Raw genomic sequence first — 22122 nt, forward strand, 5'->3', positions numbered from 1 at the left:
CATGTTTTACATGTGACCCGTGTTTACATTAAGTGATTTTGCTGTTTCCTCTTCATTTATTGCTCTCACGTCAAATGAAAACAAATCTGATTTCTGTGGCCGAGAGCTATCAAGTGAATTAAAATACATTCACATAATTACGGAAGGCTAAGATATGTAATTAGTTTCAGATTTTATTTTGTTTCCACCTGTCTGACAGTCAAGCGTTAATCGTCTTGCAGAACAACGAAGTTATTTTTGTCGGTTTGTTAAAGAAATCTTTTCTGCTGAGGCAGTAAATTTATTTGAACGATGTGTTTCATCCCACACTATTGGCTAGTTTCAACTATTCGCTGCATTTCAAGTTCACAGTTTCATCTTCTAGCATGTATGGGGTTATGCCTTAAATATACAGTACTGGTACAGAATATGGACATAAGAATGTGCATTTTAAGCCGAATGATGCATTTTATTATGGTTCACAAAATTCCCATGCTCTTGGAGTATCCTCTAATGACTTGTTTCTTTTATGACATACTGTAAGATCTTTCAATGTTTTACAAATGCAAACCGTAGCTGCGCAAGTGCGGCGAAGCCTGTTATCTCGCGCTATCTGGCAACTGCTGAAACGAATCTGTTTCTAACAGGTCACGAGAAAATATTTCGAATGGTTGTTTGGAAAGCGTTACTTTCAAAGTAAATTTCTTTTTACGCAAGATGAACTCTGTGCGCGAATGTCCGATGATTTTTTTTAAATTACAGAGCGTTTGACTCTCATTCAAAAATAAAATCTTTGACGATGACCATTTAGAATATTTTCGAGCCCAGAAGATCAGACATTTATGTCATTAAAAATTTTACTGGCACAGTTGTGTAATGTATCTTAAAGTGTAACAAGTTCAAAAAAGATCAACATTATGTTTGAAAGCTTAGTTTCTCTTGCACCTTAATAATCTTAGAGACCAGTATTATACGTAAAAGTTTTCTTTTCTTGTAGCAACACTATTTATATTAATTTAAACCGTTACCTTTTCCTATTTGTGTGTTCGCGCTACTTAACAGTGATGTTGCTATTGGCTGACTACATCATGTGTGCTATGCTCTGAATATACGCTGTCATCGGCTGGCGAGATCGCTTGACTTCAGCTACGACTGGCTTACAAAAGTGCATCGCAGTCTCGATTTCAATTCTTCGGAAAGTAACATGCGGTGTTTGGTGGAATTCGAATTTATACTTTCGTAATACGAAAATATGCAGTGTACATGTTGCTGCACATCAGACATCTTTCCAAAACGTGTTTTTTCCCCTGAGTTTCGTTATCTAAAGTGCCCGGAAATTCTACTTCGGTGTGTAAAACCACAACCATTGAAAGGATTGATAAGTTTTACAGTTCCAAGGAAAAGTATGCTGTTACTTAACACGAAAAAAGTGTATTTTCATACGCGAGAAAGTGTATTTTTAACCGGGAAATCCGGGAATTTTTTTCCTCGGCCACATATTCACCCTGATATGCATATGGAAAAGAGGTAAACCAGTTGGGTGATAATCACTTATGGCATGTTAGGAACAAAGAAAAACAGAAGACAGACTCCCCATATATTTCCCCGAATACCATCCCCCAGGTCAATGAAGGTGATACCTGGATGTAGGTGTTTCCATACAGCAACAAACAATAGCATAAAAACAAACTAGCATAATAGGCTGTGTAACATAAGATAGACATGGTAATACAACATGAAGTTCTACATTACATCTACATGGATACTCTGCAAACCACATTTAAGTGCATGGCAGAGGGTTCATCGAACCACCTTCACAATTCTCTCTTATTACAATCTCGTATAGCATGCGGAAAGAACAAACACCTATATCTTTCTGTATGAGCTTTGATTTCCTTTATTTTATCGTGGTGATCATTTCTCCACATGTAGGTCGGTGTCAACAAAATATTTTCGCATTCAGAGGAGAAAGTTGGTGATTGGAATTTCGTGAGAAGATTCTGTCGCAATGAGAAGTGCCTTTCTTTTAATGATATCCAGCCCAAATCCTGTATCATTTCACTGACACACTCTTCCATATTTCGCGATAATACAAAACGTGCTGCCCTTCTTTGAACTTTTTCAATGTATTCTTGTCAGTCCTGTCTGCTAAGGACCCCACACCGCGCAGCAGTACTCTAAAAGAGGACAGACAAGTGTAGTGTAGACAGTCTCCTTAGTAGATCTGTTACATTTTCTAAGTGTCCTGCTAATAAAACATAGTCTTTGGTTAGTCCTCCCCACAACATTTTGTGTGTGTTCTTTCCAATTTAAGTTGTTTGTAATTGTAATTCCTAGGTATTTAGTTGAATTTACAGCCTTTATATTTGACTGATTTATTGTGTAACTGAAGTTTAATGGATTCCTTTTAGCACTCATGTGGATGACCTCACACTTTTCATTATTTAGGGTCAACTGCCAATTTCTGCACTATTCACATATCTTTTCTAAATTGTTTTGCAATTTGTTTTGATCTTCTGATAACTGTATTAGTCAATAAATGACAGCGGCATCTGAAAACAACCTAAGACAGCTGCTCAAGATTGTTTCCCAAATCGTTTATATAGATAAGGAACAGCAAAAGACCTATAACACTTCCTTGGGGAATGCCAGAAATCACTTCTGTTTTACTCGATGACTTTCCGTCAATTACTCCCTGACAAGAAGTCACAGATCCAGTCACATAACTGATACGATATTCCATAAGCACACAATTTCACTGTAAGCCGCTTGTATGGTACAGTGTCAAAAGCCTTCTGGAAATCCAGAAATATGGAATCAATCTGAAATCCCTTGTCAAAAGCACACAAACTAAGCCTAACATGCTACTGAAAATTGAAAACAAACTTAAATAGCTTCTGTATGTGCACAAGAAGCAAACCAAAATTCGAAGCATCAAAATAATAAGGTGGAATATCCAATTCCAAGCCACTTATCACAATAATAATTCATATCATAAGATACAAAGGTGAAAGTCAAAATTACAAAACAAGATACCAAGAGTCATGTAGGACAAAAGCATACACAAATGTATGCATAATAATCAGTTCCAGGTATCATCATCGGTTCATTTGAAGAATTTCCCATCAAACATAAACTCAAAATTCCATCTCCCTAAATCACAGTTTTGCTGTACAGAACAGGATTGGTGAACAAACACTCAAGGTTCAGGAACCACACACATGTTCAAAATTTCAAGACCTTCTGGCACCAAAGCCAGAAACAAAGGGAAATTGTCCAAACCAATAGTTAAACATCATGTATAATTGAGCAAGTTCATAGTGTCATTGCCCCCCCCCCCCCCCCCCCCCGCGGGTCCGGGGATTAGAATAGGCCCAAGGTATTCCTGCCTGTCGTAAGAGGCGACTAAAAGGAGTCCCACCCCCTCAAGGGGGTCGTTAGCGCCTGCGTCCGGAGACGGACGGTTCCACGACCTCTATTTGTGGTCATTTTGCTTTTTCACTTCTCGTTTCTTCCTTCCTTCGGTTGGTTCCTTTCTTTGCTCTTCTCCACCTCACTGTCTTCCTTACTCTTTCCCTTGCCTTCTTCTCCTTGCCTTCTCATTGCCTTCTTCTCCTAGCCTTCTCATTGCCTTCTTCTCTCTGCCTTATCTAGTCTCCGCCTCGGCGTTTGAGACAGTCTGTCCTCTCTCTCCCTCTCTCTCTTCTTTTTCCTCTTCTTCCTTCCTCCCTGTGCGTGCCTGAAGGCCGACCCACGCATTCGCACGCGTAGCCGGTGACGGGGGTAACGCGTAATTCCCCGCCCTGGGTAGACATGTAAGGCACGCACGTACCCCCTGGTAAAGGCCAGGCCCAGGGAGGGGTGATTGCCTGAGCTGATACCTTCTGACCATGCCGATTGGTCCCTCCGTCTGTTTCTCGGGAGGTGTGACCTGAGGTGTAAACATTCACCTAAGGCGGGAGTGCCCTCTGAGAGGGTCCCCACAAGGAAGGAGTGCGCCATCGGAGACGCTGGCAATCATGGGGGATTCCTCCGCAATGGATTTCACTCCATCTCTCTCGACTTCTGCCCAAAAACGGAAACATGACCCGCCACCAGTGACAAAAGTACTACCGCCTGCCCCATAGTTCCTCGTCGTTTCTCGCTCTGAGGACGGAAAGGATTTTTCCTCTGTCAACCCTTTCGTTATCCAGAAGGGCGTAGATGCCATAGCCGGATCTGTCAAATCTTGTACCAGGTTGCGTAACGGTACCTTATTACTAGAAACTGAGAGCGCCCTTCAGGCACAAAAACTGCTTCGGGCCACACTCTTGTACACGTTCCCTGTCCGGGTGGAGGCTCACCGAACTTTGAATTCGTCTCGTGGTGTAGTCTATACTAGCTCCCTTGACGGAGACTGACGAGGAGATTCAATCTTTCCTCGCTGAGCAGGGCGTGACGGCTGTCCATAGGGTCATGAAAAAGGTCAACAATGACCTTGTACCGACCCGGACACTTTTCTTGACCTTCGATAGTGTTAAGCTGCCATCGCGCATCAAGGCGGGCTACGAGGTTATTTCTGTTCGCCCCTATGTCCCGACACCTACGCGCTGCTACCAGTGTCAGCGTTTCAATCACACTCGACAGTCTTGTTCCAATGCGGCTAAATGTGTCACTTGTGGCAGGGATGCCCATGAGGGTGACTGTCCACCTCCGTCTCCTCGTTGTGTGAACTGTCAGGGTGACCATGCCGCATCCTCCCGCGACTGTCCTGTCTATAAGGAAGAACGCTGTATCCAAGAAATTCGGGTCAAAGAGAAAGTGTCCACCTCGGCTGCTCGCAAGCTATTGGCTAGTAGGAAGCCCACGCTGCTCCCAGCGGGGAAATACAGTACTGTCCTCGCCTCTCCTCGGACTACCAGGGAGGTGGCAACCCAGACATGCGATCTGACCTTCAGCACCACGGTCGTCCGTTCGGCCAGTGCTAAGATCGCGCGGTCGACGTCTCCTCTTCGTCCCATCACCCCACAGACACCAGCCCCTTCATCAGCTTCTGCTAAGACGAAGACCCAGAAGTCTGATGCACGGGCCTTCAAGAAGGAACCGTCCCGTGCAGACTTCCTACGTACCTCGACCTCCCAGCCTTCGACCGGTACTTCCACCAAACGTCCTTCCAAGAAGGCTCATAGGAAGCACAGTTCTCCTTCTCCGCCACGGCGCATTTCTTCTCCTGCGCCACCCAGTGGTTGCCGCCCCAGGCCGTCATCCGTTTCGCCTGGCCGCACCGCTGGTAGCCGAACATCTGGCCGTTCACCGGCGGAGGAAGCTCCCCCTCCCAGCCATCTTCCCAAGATGGCCCATGAACCTATAGACCCAATGGACGATGACTGTCTGCCTACTGATAGCGGCGGCAGTGCTCGCTCGAAGCCAGGCCCTCAGCGGCCTTCGAGGTGACCCCTTCTTTCATCTTCCTTTTCTTCTTACGATGGCACTTATTCACTGAAATATTCGCAGCATTCGCTCCAACCGAGAGGACTTGAAATTGCTGCTCCGCTTGCACCGTCCGCTCGTCGTAGCCCTCCAGGAAACGAAGCTACGCCCATGCAATCAAATTGCCTTGGCACACTACACCTCTGTGCGTTTTGACCTACCCCCCTGTGGTAGGTATCCCGGCTGATGGAGGGGTTATGTTGCTGGTCCGGGATGATATTTACTACAATCCCATCACGTTGCACACCGGCCTGCAGGCAGTTGCCATCCGCATTACTCTCCCCACTTTTACATTTTCCATTTGTACCGTTTACACTCCATCGTCATCTGCCGTTACCAGGGCAGACATGATGCAACTTATTGCTCAGCTACCTGCACCATTTTTGTTAACTGGCGACTTCAGTGCCCACCATCCCCTTTGGGGCTCTCCAGCATCCTGCCCGAGGGGCTCCCTGCTAGCAGACCTTTTCAACCAGCTCAATCTTGTCTGTCTCAATATTGGCGCCCCTACTTTTCTTTCGGACACATCTCACACCTATTCCCATTTAGACCTCTCTATATGTACTCCCCAACTTGCACGCCGGTTTGAGTGGTATGCACTTTCTGATACATATTCGAGCGACCATTTCCCGTGTGTTATCCATCTCCTGCAGCATACCCCCTCTCCGTGCTCATCTAGTTGGACCATCTCCAAGGCAGACTGGGGGCTCTTCTCTTCCAGGGCGACCTTTCAGGATCAAACCTTCACAAGCTGTGATGGTCAGGTCGCACACCTCACGGAAGTCATTCTCGCTGCTGCTGAATATTCCATCCCTCACCCTACTTCTTCTCCACGTCGCGTACTGGTCCCCTGGTGGACCGCAGCATGTAGAGACGCTTTACGTGCTCGTCAACGTGCTTTACGCACCTTTAAACGCCACCCTACAGTGGCGAATTGTATCAATTATAAACGATTACGTGCTCAGTGTCGTCGTATTATTAAAGAAAGCAAGAAAGCCAGCTGGGCTGCTTTCACAAGCACCTTCAACAGTTTTACTCCTCCTTCTGTTGTTTGGGGTAGCCTGCGCCGGCTATCTGGCACTAAGGTCCACTCACCAGTTTCTGGCTTGACGGTCGCAAATGACGTCCTTGTGGCCCCTGAGGATGTCTCCAATGCCTTCGGCCGCTTTTTCGCCGAGGTTTCGAGCTCCACTCATTACCACCCTGCCTTCCTCCCCCGCAAACAGGCAGAGGAGGCTAGGCCACCTAACTTCCGCTCCTCGAATCGTGAAAGTTATAATGCCCCATTCACCATGCGGGAACTCGAATACGCACTTGGCCGATCACGGTCCTCCACTCCAGGGCCTGATTCTATTCATATTCAGATGCTGAAGAACCTTTCTCCTGCGGGTAAAGGTTTTCTTCTTCGTACTTACAATCGCATCTGGATTGAGGGACATGTTCCCGCATGCTGGCGCGAGTCTATTGTTGTCCCGATTCCTAAGCCGGGGAAGGACAAGCACTTGCCTTCCAGTTATCGACCCATCTCGCTTACCAGCTGTGTCTGTAAAGTGATGGAGCGAATGGTTAACTCTCGTTTGGTTTGGCTGCTCGAGTCTCGACGCCTACTTACCAATGTACAATGTGGATTTCGTAGGCGCCGCTCTGCTGTTGACCGTCTGGTTACCTTGTCGACCTTCATTATGAATAACTTCTTGCGGAAGCGCCCGACCGCGGCTGTGTTCTTTGATTTGGAGAAGGCTTACAACACCTGTTGGAGGGCGGGCATTCTCCGCACCATGCATACATGGGGCCTTCGCGGTCGCCTCCCTCTTTTTATTCGTTCCTTTTTAATGGATCGACAGTTCAGGGTACGTGTGGGTTCTGTCCTGTCAGACACCTTTCGCCAGGAGAATGGGGTGCCACAGGGCTCAGTTTTGAGCGTCGCTCTCTTCGCCATCGCGATCAATCCAATAATGGATTGCCTCCCAGCTGATGTATCAGGCTCCCTTTTCGTGGACGATTTTACCATCTATTGCAGCGCGCAGTGTACACGTGTCCTGGAGCGCTGTCTTCAGCGTTCTCTTGACCGTCTTTACTCCTGGAGTGTCGCCAATGGCTTCCGTTTTTCTGCCGAGAAGACGGTCTGTATTAACTTCTGGCGCTACAAAGAGTTTCTCCCACCGTCCTTACGACTCGGTCCCGTTGCTCTCCCAATCATGGAGACAACAAAATTGTTAGGTCTTACATTTGACAGGAAACTTAGCTGGTTTCCACATGTGTCATATTTGGCTGCCCGTTGTACCCGTTCTTTAAATGTCCTCCGTGTTCTCAGTGATATGTCATGGGGAGTGGATCGAACCGTCCTGCTTCGTCTATATCGGTCGATCGTCCGCTCCAAGCTGGATTATGGGAGCTTCGTATACTCCACTGCACGGCCATCCATCTTACGCCGCCTCAACTCCATACAACATCGGGGTTTACGACTTGCGATCGGAGCGTTTTATACTAGTCCCGTAGAGAGTCTTCATGCTGACGCTGGCGAATTGCCACTCACCTACCGGCGCGATATACTGCTTTGTCGGTATGCCTGTCGGCTACTGTCAATGCCCGACCACCCGTCTTATCGTTCCTTTTTTGACGACTCTCTCGACCGTCAATATGGGTTGTATGTCTCTGCCCTGCTATCCCCTGGAGTTCGCTTTCGTCGCCTCCTTCAACACCTTAATTTTTCACTCCCTGCAACCTTTCGAGTGGGCGAGAGCCACACGCCACCTTGGCTCCAGGCTCAGGTCCGCGTTCACCTTGACCTCAGCTCGCTCCCAAAAGAGGTTACCCCCGGTTCGGTCTACCACTCCCGTTTTGTTGAACTTCGTTCGAAGTTCATCAATATGACCTTCATTTATACAGATGGCTCAAAGACCAATGACGGGGTTGGGTGTTCTTTTATTGTCGGGGCACAAAGTTTCAAATACCGGCTCCATGGCCATTGTTCGGTCTTCACAGCTGAGCTCTTTGCCCTCTACCAGGCTGTTCTTTACATCTGCCGCCACCGACATTCTGCTTATGTCATCTGCTCCGATTCCCTGAGCGCCATCCAGAGCCTCAGTGATCCGTATCCGGTTCACCCTTTCGTGCACCGGATCCAACGCTCTCTTCAGCAGCTGGTGGACGTCGGTTCTCCGGTTAGCTTTATGTGGGTCCCTGGCCATGTCGGTATCCCTGGGAACGAAGCTGCAGATGCCGCGGCCAAGGCTGCGGTCCTCCAGCCTCGGACAGCTTCTTGTTGTGTCCCTTCGTTGGATTGTAGCAGGGTAATTTGTCAGCGCATTTTATCGCTGTGGCATGCCGATTGGGCTGCACTTACAGACAACAAGCTTCGGGCCTTGAAACCTCTTCCCGCAGCTTGGATGTCCTCCTCCCGCCCTTCTCGGCGGGAGGAGGTCGTTTTGGCCCGGTTACGCATTGGACACTGCCGGTTCAGCCATCGCCATCTGCTGACGGCTGCGCCGGCGCCGTTCTGCCCATGTGGGCAACTGCTGACAGTCCGCCATATTTTAATGTCCTGTCCGGATCTTAACACACTGCGTCTAGATCTTAACCTGCCATGTACTCTAGATGCCATTTTAGCGGATGACCCACGAGCAGCTGCTCGCGTTCTTCGTTTTATCAATTTGACAAACCTCTCTAAGGACATTTGATGATGCTGTTTTTTAATCCTTTGCCTGTCAGTCTGTCTTTTATCGTGTTTTCCCTTTTAGTTGTTGTTTTAAACTTGTGCCTCGCGGTGCATTCTTAACGTAGTCAGGGCGCTAATGACCATTGAAGTTGTGCGCCCTAATGTCAGTAAAGAATGAAATATAATGCACTTAGGTAAATTACCTGTTGTCACACTAGGACAAAACAGAAATCAAGTAAGTAAATTATCTGTTGTCACACTAGGACAAAAAAGAGGTATGGAAAGCATAAAGGTCAAGTCGGAGAATAATTAGGTAAAGTTCCATTGTCATGCTAGGACAATGCAGCGAGAAGAAAAGCAAAAACCCAATTCAGAGAACACACTACCGAACACTCAGCAGAGTAATGGAGTCAATCATAGAAACAAAACCATTAACTTCAGATTCTCACCATGAGACTGACAGAATCCCATTACATACTTCATAGTCGGACCACAATGCACAATTGCATCAAATCTACAGAATAATAAATATGGTGCATTACCTCCTTTTCAAAGCATCATCCAACAAGTGTAAGTTTTAAGACATTTTGTATGCAAGGGTATCAGGTACGCAATTACTGTCAGTACAAGTATCAGTGGTCATTCAAAAGCATTGCTTTCATGTGTGTAAAAAGCATAAAGGCATATTAGTGAAAAGCATAATAAGCATGTGTCAGTCATAAGCCTTATCAAAGCATAAGTATGTCTCAGGAGCATTATATTCGTGTAAATGGGAATATTCCCAACGACAGTGTAACAAGCAAAAAGTAAGCTCGGTTAACCAATGCTCCACAGTTCTACTGACAACCCAGAGTGACAAGCACCATAAGGAAAGACTTGTGTAATCTTGTGTATAGTATTGATGTGTAAAATTGTAGAAGCAAATACCATTTTAGGTGTGGACCTTGCGTTTGCCACATGCATGATGCACAAAGAGTATACATTCCCCTGAGGGTGCAAGGTAATGATGAATGTAAGATTTCATATGAACAGACGCGAAATTTAACAAACAGGAAGAAGATGCTGTGATATGCATTAGCTTTTCATAACATTCACACAAGGTTGGAGCCGGTGGTGACACCTACAACGTGCTGACATGAGGAAAGTTTCCAACCAACTTCTCATACACAAACAGCAGTTGACCGGCGTTGCCTGGTGAAATGTTGTTGTGATGCCTCATGTAAGGAGGAGAAATGCATACCATCACGTTTCTGACTTTGACAGAGGTCAGATTGTAGCCTATCGCGATTACGGTTCATCGTATCGCGAAATTGCTGCTCGCGTTCGTCAAGATCCAATGACTGTTAGCAGAATATGGAATTGGTGGGTTCAGGAGGGTAATACGGAACGCTGTGCTGGATCCCAATGGCCTCGTATCACTAGCAGTCAAGATGACAGGCATCTTATCCGCATGGCTGTAACAGATCGTGCAGCCACATCTTGATCCCTGAGTCAACAGATGGGAACATTTGCAAGACAACAACCATCTGCACGAACAGTTAGATGACGTTTGCAGCAGCATGAACCATCAGCTCAGAAACCATAGCTGCGGTTAGCCTTGACGCTGCATCACAGACAGGAGCGCCTGTAATGGTGTACTTGACGATGAACCTGGGTGCACGAATGGCAAAAGTCATTTTTTGGGATGAATCCAGGTTCTGTTTACAGCATCATGATGGTCGCATTCGTGTTTGGAGACATCAGGGTGAACGCACATTGGAAGTGATCCCTGCAAAACCCTACATTTCAGCAGGATAATGCATGAACGCATGTTGCAGGTCCTGTACGGGCCTTTCTTGATACAGAAAATGTTCGACTGCTGCCCTGGCCAGCACATTCTCCAGATCTCTCACCAATTGAAAACGTCTGGTCAATGGTGGCCGGGCAACTGGCTCGTCACAATACACCAGTCACTACTCCTGATGAACTGTGATATCGTGTTACAGCTGCATGGGCAGCTGTACCTGTACACGCCATCCAAACCCTGTTTGACTCAATGCCCAGGAGTATCAAGTCCGTTATTACGGCCAGAGGTGGTTGTTCTGGGTACTGATTTCTCAGGATCTATGCACCCAAATTGCGTGAAAACGTAATCACATGTCAGTTCTAGTATAATGTATTTGTCCAATGAATACCCGTTTATCATCTGCATTTCTTCTTAGTGTAGCAATTTTAATGGCCAGTATTGTATATATCAAAAAATTTCTTAATCTCGTTGTCTCTTGCTTTAGACTTATCATAGCTTTTGGTTAATACTAGGTCACCAACTTTGTACTGTGTTACTTTTGAACCTTTACTACCATGCCTTTTTATAATAAGCTTCCATATTTTTCCCTACAATATCCTCTCTCTCATCAGGTCAAAGTTCAGAGCATATAGGGAACTTAACTAAGTCATACAAAAGGTTTGCAGGTTTCTTATTGTTATGAATTTCATATGGAGAAAACCCAGTAGTGGCGTGTTGTAAATGATTGAGATTATCCTCAAACTGTTGTATGTAAGAATACCAGTTAGTGTGGTCCTTAGCACAATTAAGTCCTACAATGGCATCCAATCTCTCGCATGTATCTCTCTGTTGGATTGCAAGAAGGGGACTAGACTGAAATGCAAATATGTTTGATTTTCATATCTGTAACAAAATGCTTCTAAATATTGGATGTAAATTGACTGCCTTTGTGAGGTAGGATTGCTTTTGGTTTACCCACATTGGTGAAGTAATCATTGACAAAATATTGAATTATCTTGGGGCTAGTGACTTTATTCAGTGCAAATGGCATAACTAGTTTAGGGAACAAATTAACAATTACAAACACTTAAGAGTACCCCTCTCTTGAACGAGGAAGTTGACCATAGAAATCAACCCTGACAAGCTCAGACTTACCTTCAGGAATAATGCTGTGTGGGAATACTTTGATTTTGATTTGTCACCTTTACCCTCTGACATCTGTCACAAGGTGCAATATATACGTCACTCTTCTAGAGATGTTATTAAACTAACCATTCTCCTGCAACTTCTGTGTGCACTTCATACTGCCACAATGTCCAAAACTTTCATGTATAAACTTAATAAGTAAATCAACGTTGCTTAGGCCAGCATAATTTACACTCTTTCAAACAGAATACTCAAGTGTACCTGGCAGTTTTGTGCATCTTTCTCGCACCCCTTTCTTCAAAGTAAGCTGTTTTCTAACTTAAGGTCTTCATCCTGATTTTGATGTCACCTCAGCCGTTAACATACCTGAACTGTTTCTTTTTCACCTTTTACACCTTTGATAAACATGATTCTGAAGTTATCATCATCCTATATTCCAGGATTTTCCTGCTAATTTGCTATTGGCAATCTAGATTGAGCATCTGCAACACGGTTCCGCTCACCTTTAATATGTAAAATAGTATAATCGAACTGTTGCAGGAATAAGCCCTAATGTGTTATCCCGTTACGATAAAAGTTTACATTCTTGGAAATAGCATAGAGCTTTATGACCAGTAAAAATAATGACCTTGTGTCCAGTTAAATAATTTGTAAACTTTCTGAATTCTCACACAGTGGCAAGTAGTCCTTTCTGTTACACTACAGCTTATGTCATGTTTTAACAAACTATGGCTTGTAAATCTGATTGCACACTGCTCCACCTGTCCATCTACCTCCTTTCGCTGGAATAAATAAGAGCACCTAAACCATATCACTACCATCAGTCATAAGGCAAAATGGTAAAGTAAGATCAAGTCTATATAGAATTTGGCTGTTACAAAGTTGTTTCTTAATGTCACCAAAAGCTAACTGGCAGTCAGTTGAACATTCCCATATTGTGTTTTTCTTTAAAAGATGATGTAAACTAGGTGCATTTAAAGCTTGAGTCCTAATGTATTTGCAATGGACATTGCGTAGACCAAAAAATAACCTTAATTCCTTCTTATTTGTAGGTTTAGGAAATTTAGCAATAGGGTGGTTGTGTTGTCTAGTAATCCTTTCAATGATCCTCCACTTTTGCATCTTCTGCAACTCTCTTTCCACAACCAGCCTTTTACAAATAGGAACTGAATATGGTTTTATAAAGAAAGGTTGGGGCACTTTAAGCCTTAACTTGCATGTATAGTTCTCAACTCTACCTGGTTTCTCATTAAATATACACCATGTGATCAAAAGTATCCAGACACCCCAAAAAACAATTGTTTTTCATATTAGGTGCATTGTGCTGCCACATATAGCCGGGTAATCCATATCAGTGATCTCAGTAACCATTAGACATCATGAGGAAGCAGAATGGGGCCCTCCACAGAACTCATGGACTTCGAACATGGTCAGATGATTGAGTGTTGCTAGTGTCATACATGTGTACGCGAGATTTCCGCACTCCTAAACATCCCTAGGTCCACTGTTTCCAATGTGATAGTGAAGAGGAAACTTGAAGGGACACGTACAGCACAAAAGCATAGAGGCCGACCTCGTCTGTTGACTGATGGAGACCACCGGCAGTTGAAGAGGGTCGTAATGTGTAATAGGCAGACATCTAACCAGACCATCACACAGGAATTCCAAACTGCATCAGGATCCACTGCAAGTACTATGACAGTTAGGTGGGAGGTGAGAAAACTTGGATTTCATGATCGAGTGGCTGCTCATAAGCTGCACAAGCCGGTAAATGCCAAATGATGCCTTGTTTGGTATAAGGAGCGTAAACATTGGCTGATTGAACAGTGGAAAAACGTTGTGGTGTTTCGATCCGATGGCAGGGTGTGGGTATGGTGAATGCCCAATGAACGTCATCTGCCAACATGTGTAGTGCCAAGAGTAAAATTCAGAGGCGATGGTGTTATGGTGTGGTCATGTTTTTCACGGAGGGGGATTGTGTCCCTTGTTGTTTTGCATGGCACTATCATAGCATAGGCCTGCATTGATGTTTTAAGCACATTCTTCCTTCCCATTGTTGAAGAGCAATTCGGGGATGGCGATTGCATCTTTAAACACGATAGAGCACCTTTTCATAATACATGGCCTGTGGTGGAGTGGTTACATGGCAATAGCATCCCTGTAATGGACTGGCCTGCACATAGTCTTAACCTGAATCCTGTAGAACACCTTTGGGACGTTTTGGAACGCCGACTTCGTGCCAGGTCTCACTGACCAACATAGATACCTCTCCTCAGTGCAGCACTCCTTGAAGAATGGGCTGCCATTCCCCAAGAAACCGTACAGCAACTGATTGAATGTATGCCTGCGAGACTGGAAGCTGTCATCAAGGCTAAGGGTGGGCCAACACCATATTTAATTCCAGCATTAATGATGGAGGGCGCCATGAACTTGTAAGTCATTTTCAGTCAAGTGTTTGGATACTTTTGATCACATAGTGTATCTTTATACGATGTCAACACTTCTTCCAGTTCTGATTTCTCATCTCCAGTAAGCTTGTCTGCATCTTTTATCTTGTCAGTAACAAGTTGATCAAAATCCCTATCAATTGTATCATTACTTGACAAATCATCATCTATATAACCTTTATCTACCTCAATGTCAAAACCATATATTCTGTTAGCAATTTTGTCACCAGTTCTTAAGTGTAACATATTATAACCCGAAAAATGTGTGTTTGTATTCTGAACTTTACCCAATCAAGTGTTACATTGTTTTTCAATATCTAATCCATGCCTAACAATATCTCCTCATTCAGATCACTGACCACCAAGCATCCTTGCTCAGAAACTGCATTGTCAACATTAAATGTGATTAAAGATTGTTTGTTTACAACTTTACCTGTAGCACATTTAAACTACCATTCATTAATATTAGTTTCTCTAAGCAAATAATCCTCTATATCTTCAAAATATAAATATTTCTGGAAATGGTTCTCAGTATCACTAGATAGCTGTGTAGGGCAAAGTGGTACCTGTGTGGCCGGCCGCTGGCGGCCGAGCGGTTCTGGCGCTACAGTCTGGAACCGCGCGACCGCTACGGTCGCAGGTTCGAATCCTGCCTCGGGCATGGATGTGTGTGTTGTCCTTCGGTTAGTTAGGTTTAAGTAGTTCTAAGTTCTAGGGGACTTATGACCTCAGCAGTTGAGTCCCATAGTGCTCAGAGCCATTTGAACCATTTTTTGGTACCTGTGTGCTTGTGTTCTGAATAACTTCTAATGCTTGATTGGATTTACAAGTTGGACTTGAATAGGTGTGCTCATCAATGTTGCAAGTAAAATTTGGTGGAGAATGATAAATAAACTATCGGAATTGAAATCTGACTCACGCTTGCCAACATCTCTGAAATATCCAATAATAGTCTTATTTACCTCACAATGTGCTGACATTCACACAAAATGTCACTAATGTCAATTGGAACGAGTTGACCCTCCTGAGCCTCACCACTGGCCCAGTCATGATCAGTTAGTTCAACATTAACCATAATGTCCAGCTCTTCTAGATTAAGTGTATCAGCTTGAGCTTCAACCATTAAATCATTTGTGCTGACGCAATTCACCTGAGTGTCAAACTCTTCCACCTCTACTGACTCAAGATAAGCGACCCCCTCCCCAACACAATTAGCTACAAAATTCTCCTTCTCAGGGTACATTAAAATACCAATACCAAAGCAATCACTGTCAACATTTACATCATCCACAGAACATTCAGACTTAAAAAATATTACTAAACCACCTTGCTAAACTTTATAAGGAGCTACAGTACATTTCTTACCACAATGTTTTATTATAACATCCCAAAACTTTCTTTCAAAATTATTTGCATTAACAGGATAGTTAAATACACTCTCTCTTCATCCACCTGATGAGCACCAAGTGAAGGTATTAACAGTATTCTGGTTACTATGGTTTCTGTTCTGGCGATTACCATTACTATTATTATTATTATTATTATTATTATTATTATTATTATTATTATTTTCGATTATTCCCATTTAAGAGAGCATTTGAACTTTAATTCCTTTACGATGATTGTTTATGTTTTTTCTGAGCCCAAATTTTCTTCATGTGTTCACTGTGTTGTTTCTTTCGCTCCGCTGTCCATTTGCATCCTGGTCTCTTCTGTGTTGTCAAATTTATGTTTTTTGATGATGTTCCTGAATTCAGTTCTATTTTCTGCATTGTTTACTGTTATTTGTGCTTGTCTGAGGTCCTCTTCAACTTCTTTTATCCATTTTGTTTTTCCCCTGCCTGAGTTGATGACTTTAAGAATTCGCTTTGAAATTCTGTTTTCATTCATCCTGTGGATGTGTCCGTAGAACTGCATTCTTCTTTTCCTTATTGTATCCGTAATCTTGTCTGTGTATTTATATAATTCTGATGTTGGTCTCTTCTTCCAGATTCCTTGCTCTTGTATCGGGCCAAAAATTTTCCTGAGAATTTTCCTTTCTTGTTTCTCTATTTCTTTGATTTTAGTTTGCCCACCTATTTGTGTTATTATTATTATTATTATTATTATTATTACATGCCTCAGCAATACAGATGGCCGTACCGTAGGTGCAACCACAACGGAGGGGTATCTGTTGAGAGGCCAGACAAACGTTGGTTCCTGAAGAGGGCAGCAGCCTTTTCAGTAGCTGTAGGGGCAACAGTCTGGATGATTGAACTGATCTGGCCTTGTAACACTAACCAAAACTGCCTTGCTTTGCTGGTACTGCGAACGGCTGAAAGCAAGAGGAAACTACAGCCGTAATTTTTCCCAAGGGAATGCAACTTTACTGTATGGCGTGAGAGCTGCATCAAACCAGTCTCTGGACTGAAGACCACAACAGCAACAACATTATTATTATTACTGTTGTTATGAGTACTACAGTTCCTTCTGTTACCGTTCTGTCTATTTTGCTGGTTGTGTTGAGATGATCCCCAATTATAGTTGTTGTTTCTGTTGTTCTGTGAGTTATTAACCCTGTCTGCTTTCTCGAAAGCTTTGTCAAGTTTATCAACATGTTTAAAAAAAAATTCTCAAATGAATCATCAGTACCGCATGCTGTTTTGATGCCCGTCTGTGTACTTTCGAACCAGAATTTATTCAAGAACATCTGTATGTTTAGCTTTGTTTTGATTAGTCCATGACAACACTTGACCATCAGGGAAACATATGGCTTGTTTAATTTTCACAGAATCAGGCAAATTCAGAGGAAAACGATCTTTATATTGCCATAGGTAGTCCACTGGGTGTATTTTATAATCCTGAGGGAAGTATTTAAGAGAGAAATTGTTACAAAATGATGCAAAATTTCTGTCGATTTGCGGATACGACATTTTGGTTTCAACATCACTTAATCGAATGTTAACCTGTTGTAAATTTTCAGACAAAGTCTCAGTTTTATTATTAATGCTGGTAGTATAGCTATGAGTTTAATTATTATTTAGTTTTAGTCTCTGTTTGGCGAATTCACTTGAATGCTCTATAAATGTGTGCATAATTTTGAATTCAGAGTTCCTTCCACCTAACTCGGTGTGAATAACATCTTCAGTGCTCTGCACATGCAACTGTACGTGATCAACCGTATTGTTTACTGTTTGAATTTAAAGGACAGTCAACTCATGTAACTGACTCATTTTTGAATGGGAGTTTGCTACTTGTTCCTACATGGCCTGAATGTTCCTTTCCATTGTCACAACAGTGTCGGATAGATTAAAAATACTCTTTTTCGGGTCATGATTTTGACTTGGGAGTTCATTCTGACTTATAAGAGAGTTCCGATAATCTTTCTAATAAACTTGTGGCTTTTTTATTGAGAGAAAATCCTAAGAAAGGTGTTGCTTCAGATGACTGTTATAGGTTCGGTGTCGATGATTGATGATGTTTAGGATATGAAACCTCTCCAGTTGTATCAAGATTTTCTTTGCTTGCCATATTTGAAGATAATATTGGGCATGAAACACGAAAATAAATCTACCTAATCAGATTATCGTCACATGCAAATTCACCATTTTCCTGTTTATCAACAGTCACATGACCAAAGAACATTGGAAAAATGATAGTCTGAGGAAAAGTAATTAAAAAAAATTAAAAATTGTACTCATCTCAAATGTGGTCCAATGATGAGTTGTTACACCACACTTTGTCTCATCCTAACTGATGTCCGATAATAGATTGTCACACGTCACAACTACACTCTGAAATGTAGTGCAAAATTTAGTATGCAGACTTACACGTATCTCAGCTCATTGCCACCATATTAAAATAGCACTCTTGATATTGAGATGAGGGAAGCACTTTAATTACCACTGATACTGAGTGAGCAAAATATGCAATTTTCTCAAGCTCTGACTGTAGTTTTAAAGTGGTAATAGTGATTTCTCAGTGATAACATCAGAGCAACTTAATAATTTTGGCCTCCACCATTCACAAATACAAAGACAAGTGAAACTAGAAAATTTCAATCACAGTTAATGAAAGTTCACATAACAACTTAGCTGCTCTGTATGATGAGATACTCACATTTGATATCATTGGGGATTGTTGCTTTAGAAAGTCCTTGAGTCTTTTGTTGCTGTAGTACTAATTTTGAAATCAAACACTGAGTCTAATACTTTTCTTGTCATATATTGTGATTGATTACCATGTACATAGGTAGAATATACATTGGCTGTCTGGCAGCCTTCAATAGACTGTCACACAGACAGCTTCCAAAAGATGATAATGCAGACAGACCAACCTTGTGGCTTATACATCACTTCCTTTTATATACAACAAAATAATTGAATACATTATTGAATTTGAGATTTACAAAATAACAATCAAGTCATGAGAGAATTTTGGGTCAGATGTTACACTAAGAGTCCTGATGCATATTGAGGAAAATTTTACGTAGTTTCACACGTAATTCCAAAGAATATGAAGTACAATAATATAAATTTTGTTAATTACAACTCAATTAGTTTGAATAAAATATTACTAACATGGTTTGCTCTCAAGTAGAGCTATCATTTTAGATGACCATAATGAATAAACATTGTAGCTTTTCTGAAATAGGTAGAGGAGAATTTTCAAGAATATGTGGTGCAACATGACTGCATAGTTCATATCACGAAACTTAAAAGTTAGATTATTAACAAAAGGCTTATTCCCCTAAGTTGCAAATATAAATTGGGTAGTATAATGTGAAATTTAATCTGAGATGATAAACTCATTTGTACTAATTTTTTAAAGGGCAGTTTTCTACTAGAACTGGGTATAGACATTACAGTATAAAGACCAGAAAGTTAAAATTAGAGCTAGGGATCTTTTCAGAGCACATTGACTTGAGGAAAGAATTTCAGATAGGGATGGAAAGTTAGTCGCATTTCATGCTGCATAAGTTTCAGTGGGAGGCCCTTACATGTCAGTGATGCAGTCCCGGTCTCTCCCCACTCCATTGTCATAAATTTCGAGTCCTGAAGAATGGCTGTAAATTTTCAGCGGACGTGGGTACAGTCATGGTTCTGTAGGCAAATGCCATAATTTTTCCATTAACATTGACCAGCTTGTCTCGCAATGGTATAAATTTATTAAGTTACAGCAATTACTTTCGAAATAATAAAAAGTTTACTTACTTTTTTCCATATGTTATGTTTTCATTTGACTGCTCCTTATAGAAAAATGAAACATGCGCTACCATCATTAAATCTGTGACTTACTTGGTGCTAATTTTATTATAGACTAGAAGTGTAATGTGTGTTTTTATCTTGTTGACTGTTGTCGCTTTCCTGTAGGTCACTGCTTCCTTCTCTTTTATTTTGCCTTTTTAATAGACTCCCTGAATGTGCTCTATACGTAGTGATCTCTTCATTTCTTCATTGGTGGGACATTAAACCATTCATTCGTTCTTTGTATACTGATTGCAGTTAGAAATTTGTGCAGTTGATGAATGTAATTGACATAATTGTTATATGAAGAATAAGTAAATAATCCGAATTTTTGTTATGTTTTTAGGTTGTGGGTGTAGCAGAACGTGCAGGAGCAGCTCTGGCTGACTTAAGAGTGGAACATCGTGAGGACCTTGTAGTGCCTTTTGTAATCCCTTGAAAATAGAGAAAGACTGAAAGAAAGGAAGGACAAAATGGATGATCCAGGATATGGAAGGATCTGATGAAGCCAATGACTGATAAAATTATAATCACATTTTAGCATTGGCTTGTGACTGATGTTATTTCTTTTATAATGTTTATATTAATCTCACCAAAGATATATTTTATTGCAAAAAAAAATAATCTATTGCCAATGGGAGCAATGACAGTTAGCGGAGTTCCGTAATTCACTAAGAACACAGCTGTTATGAAACAGACAAGGATATAGAAACATTGATGTAATACTGTCGCATTTTAGTGCAGACATTCATATATTTTAAAAATGGAATTCTCACTCACTTTAATACCTTGAGATATCTTAACTGGTTTTTAGTAAATGTGCTATGAAATAACAAATCTTCAGGAAGACAACATATTTTACAATTTGTTGAAACTGATAAATCTGTATTTTTAATTTTGTAAATAATTAGTTATTTTGATAAAATTAACGTCAAAATTTAAGTAAATATTAGTTATACGTTTTATTTTGGTTGAATATGTGTGCTTGAATTGAAAGTTGAGTGTTCATTTTGTCATAAGTTAAAAGTAAATAAATAGTAAAAATGTATTCTGTAATAGCAGTACTTAAATGTTCTTGATATATCCTAACACAAGAAGGCACAAGGATATGACACATTTGTTTGTTAAATTGGCCTTGAAAGAAAATTTCATTGTAAACATTGTCTTTGGTTTGTGTGTAATTATTGTCCCATTTTACTCAGCTGAAAAGTTTCATTGTTGGTTTCTGAGTCTTGCCACAACTGCTTTCTTTTTTTTTATTATTCAAAGTAATAAGTTCATAATAAAAGTGTCTACTGGCATTCAGCATCCAGTTTTATTGAAATATAATTTTTTGGCAGCATTCATTAATAACATGACAGCTTTGTTGTTATTCATTAGTTTCATTTATGACAGCAGCTTGTATTTTTCAATGTTAATATGCATTTATGTGTTAATGTTCCATCACAGTTCCATGCATGTGATTAGGTTACAGGAGTATAGCTCTAGTGCAGTCTCAGACTAAGAATCCATGCAGGTTGTAGTCTGCCCAACCTCATCCTCTCATGGCACTTTGGGAAGTTCAGCTCAGGGAATATGTTTTATGCATAAAAAATAATGGAAAAATCTGGATGCAATACAAATAGTGGAAGGAGTGAGGGCAACAATTCATTGTATCGTTGAGTTGTTGAGCATTCAGTTAATATATTCACTAATAGATAACCTTTGCTGTCTTGGAATTGTAGATCACTTTATCACAGTTATTTCTGGGCTGTTTTGCACCCAATGGATATTTAGTTGAGCAGTGAAATGGTATGTCAGCGCAGAATATTGCAAGGCCTCTCACAAGGGGGCAGTATTTAACTAATCACTATATTCCATATTTGTATACAATTTAACCAGTCACTATATACCTCAGCTATACATGTAGCCGTACCATAGGAACAACAACAATGCAGGGGTATCTTTTGCGAGGCCAAACAAACTTGTGGTTCCTGAAAAGGGACACCAGGCTTTTCAGTATCTGCAGGTCAACAATCTGGATGATTGACTGATTTGGACTGGTAACATCAACCATCAACCTATGCTGGTTCTGTGAATGGCTGAAAGCAAGGGGAAACTGCAGCTGCAACTTTTCCCGAGGGCATGCAGATCTATAATAAGGGTAGATGATGATGACATCCTCTTGGGTAAAATATCCTGGAGGTAAAGTAGTCCCCCATTCACATCTCTGGGGGACTACTCAGGAGGATGTCATCACAAAAAACAAAACTGGCATTCATAGAATGACGGCTTTCACGGCAGGTGTTGTCGTCACTTAACACTTCCGCGCTGAGATACCGTTGTCCATACATAAGACTCTCCCCTAACGTTTTGCCTTCCGCAGTCGAAGGTGGGACGTCAGGGGAGTCTCTTATGTATGGACCACGGCATCTCAGCCCGGAAGTGTTAAGT

The 22122-nt window shown here is 41.9% G+C and overlaps 1 protein-coding gene across 1 annotated transcript in view; it reads left to right on the forward strand.

Moving 5' to 3' along the window:
- The window catches only part of LOC126198678 (ragulator complex protein LAMTOR1), a 72934-nt gene extending 52621 nt beyond the window's left edge, over window positions 1-20313 (forward strand). Inside the window, exon 5 of the mRNA XM_049935174.1 lies at window positions 20036-20313. Coding sequence (XP_049791131.1) covers window positions 20036-20128 — 93 coding nt within the window. The 3' untranslated portion in view covers window positions 20129-20313. The remainder of the gene's footprint in view (window positions 1-20035) is intronic.
- The last annotated feature ends 1809 nt before the right edge of the window (window positions 20314-22122 follow it).

Source organism: Schistocerca nitens, chromosome 8 (genome assembly GCF_023898315.1).
Source record: "Schistocerca nitens isolate TAMUIC-IGC-003100 chromosome 8, iqSchNite1.1, whole genome shotgun sequence".
In the NCBI taxonomy this organism is placed as follows: domain Eukaryota; kingdom Metazoa; phylum Arthropoda; class Insecta; order Orthoptera; family Acrididae; genus Schistocerca; species Schistocerca nitens.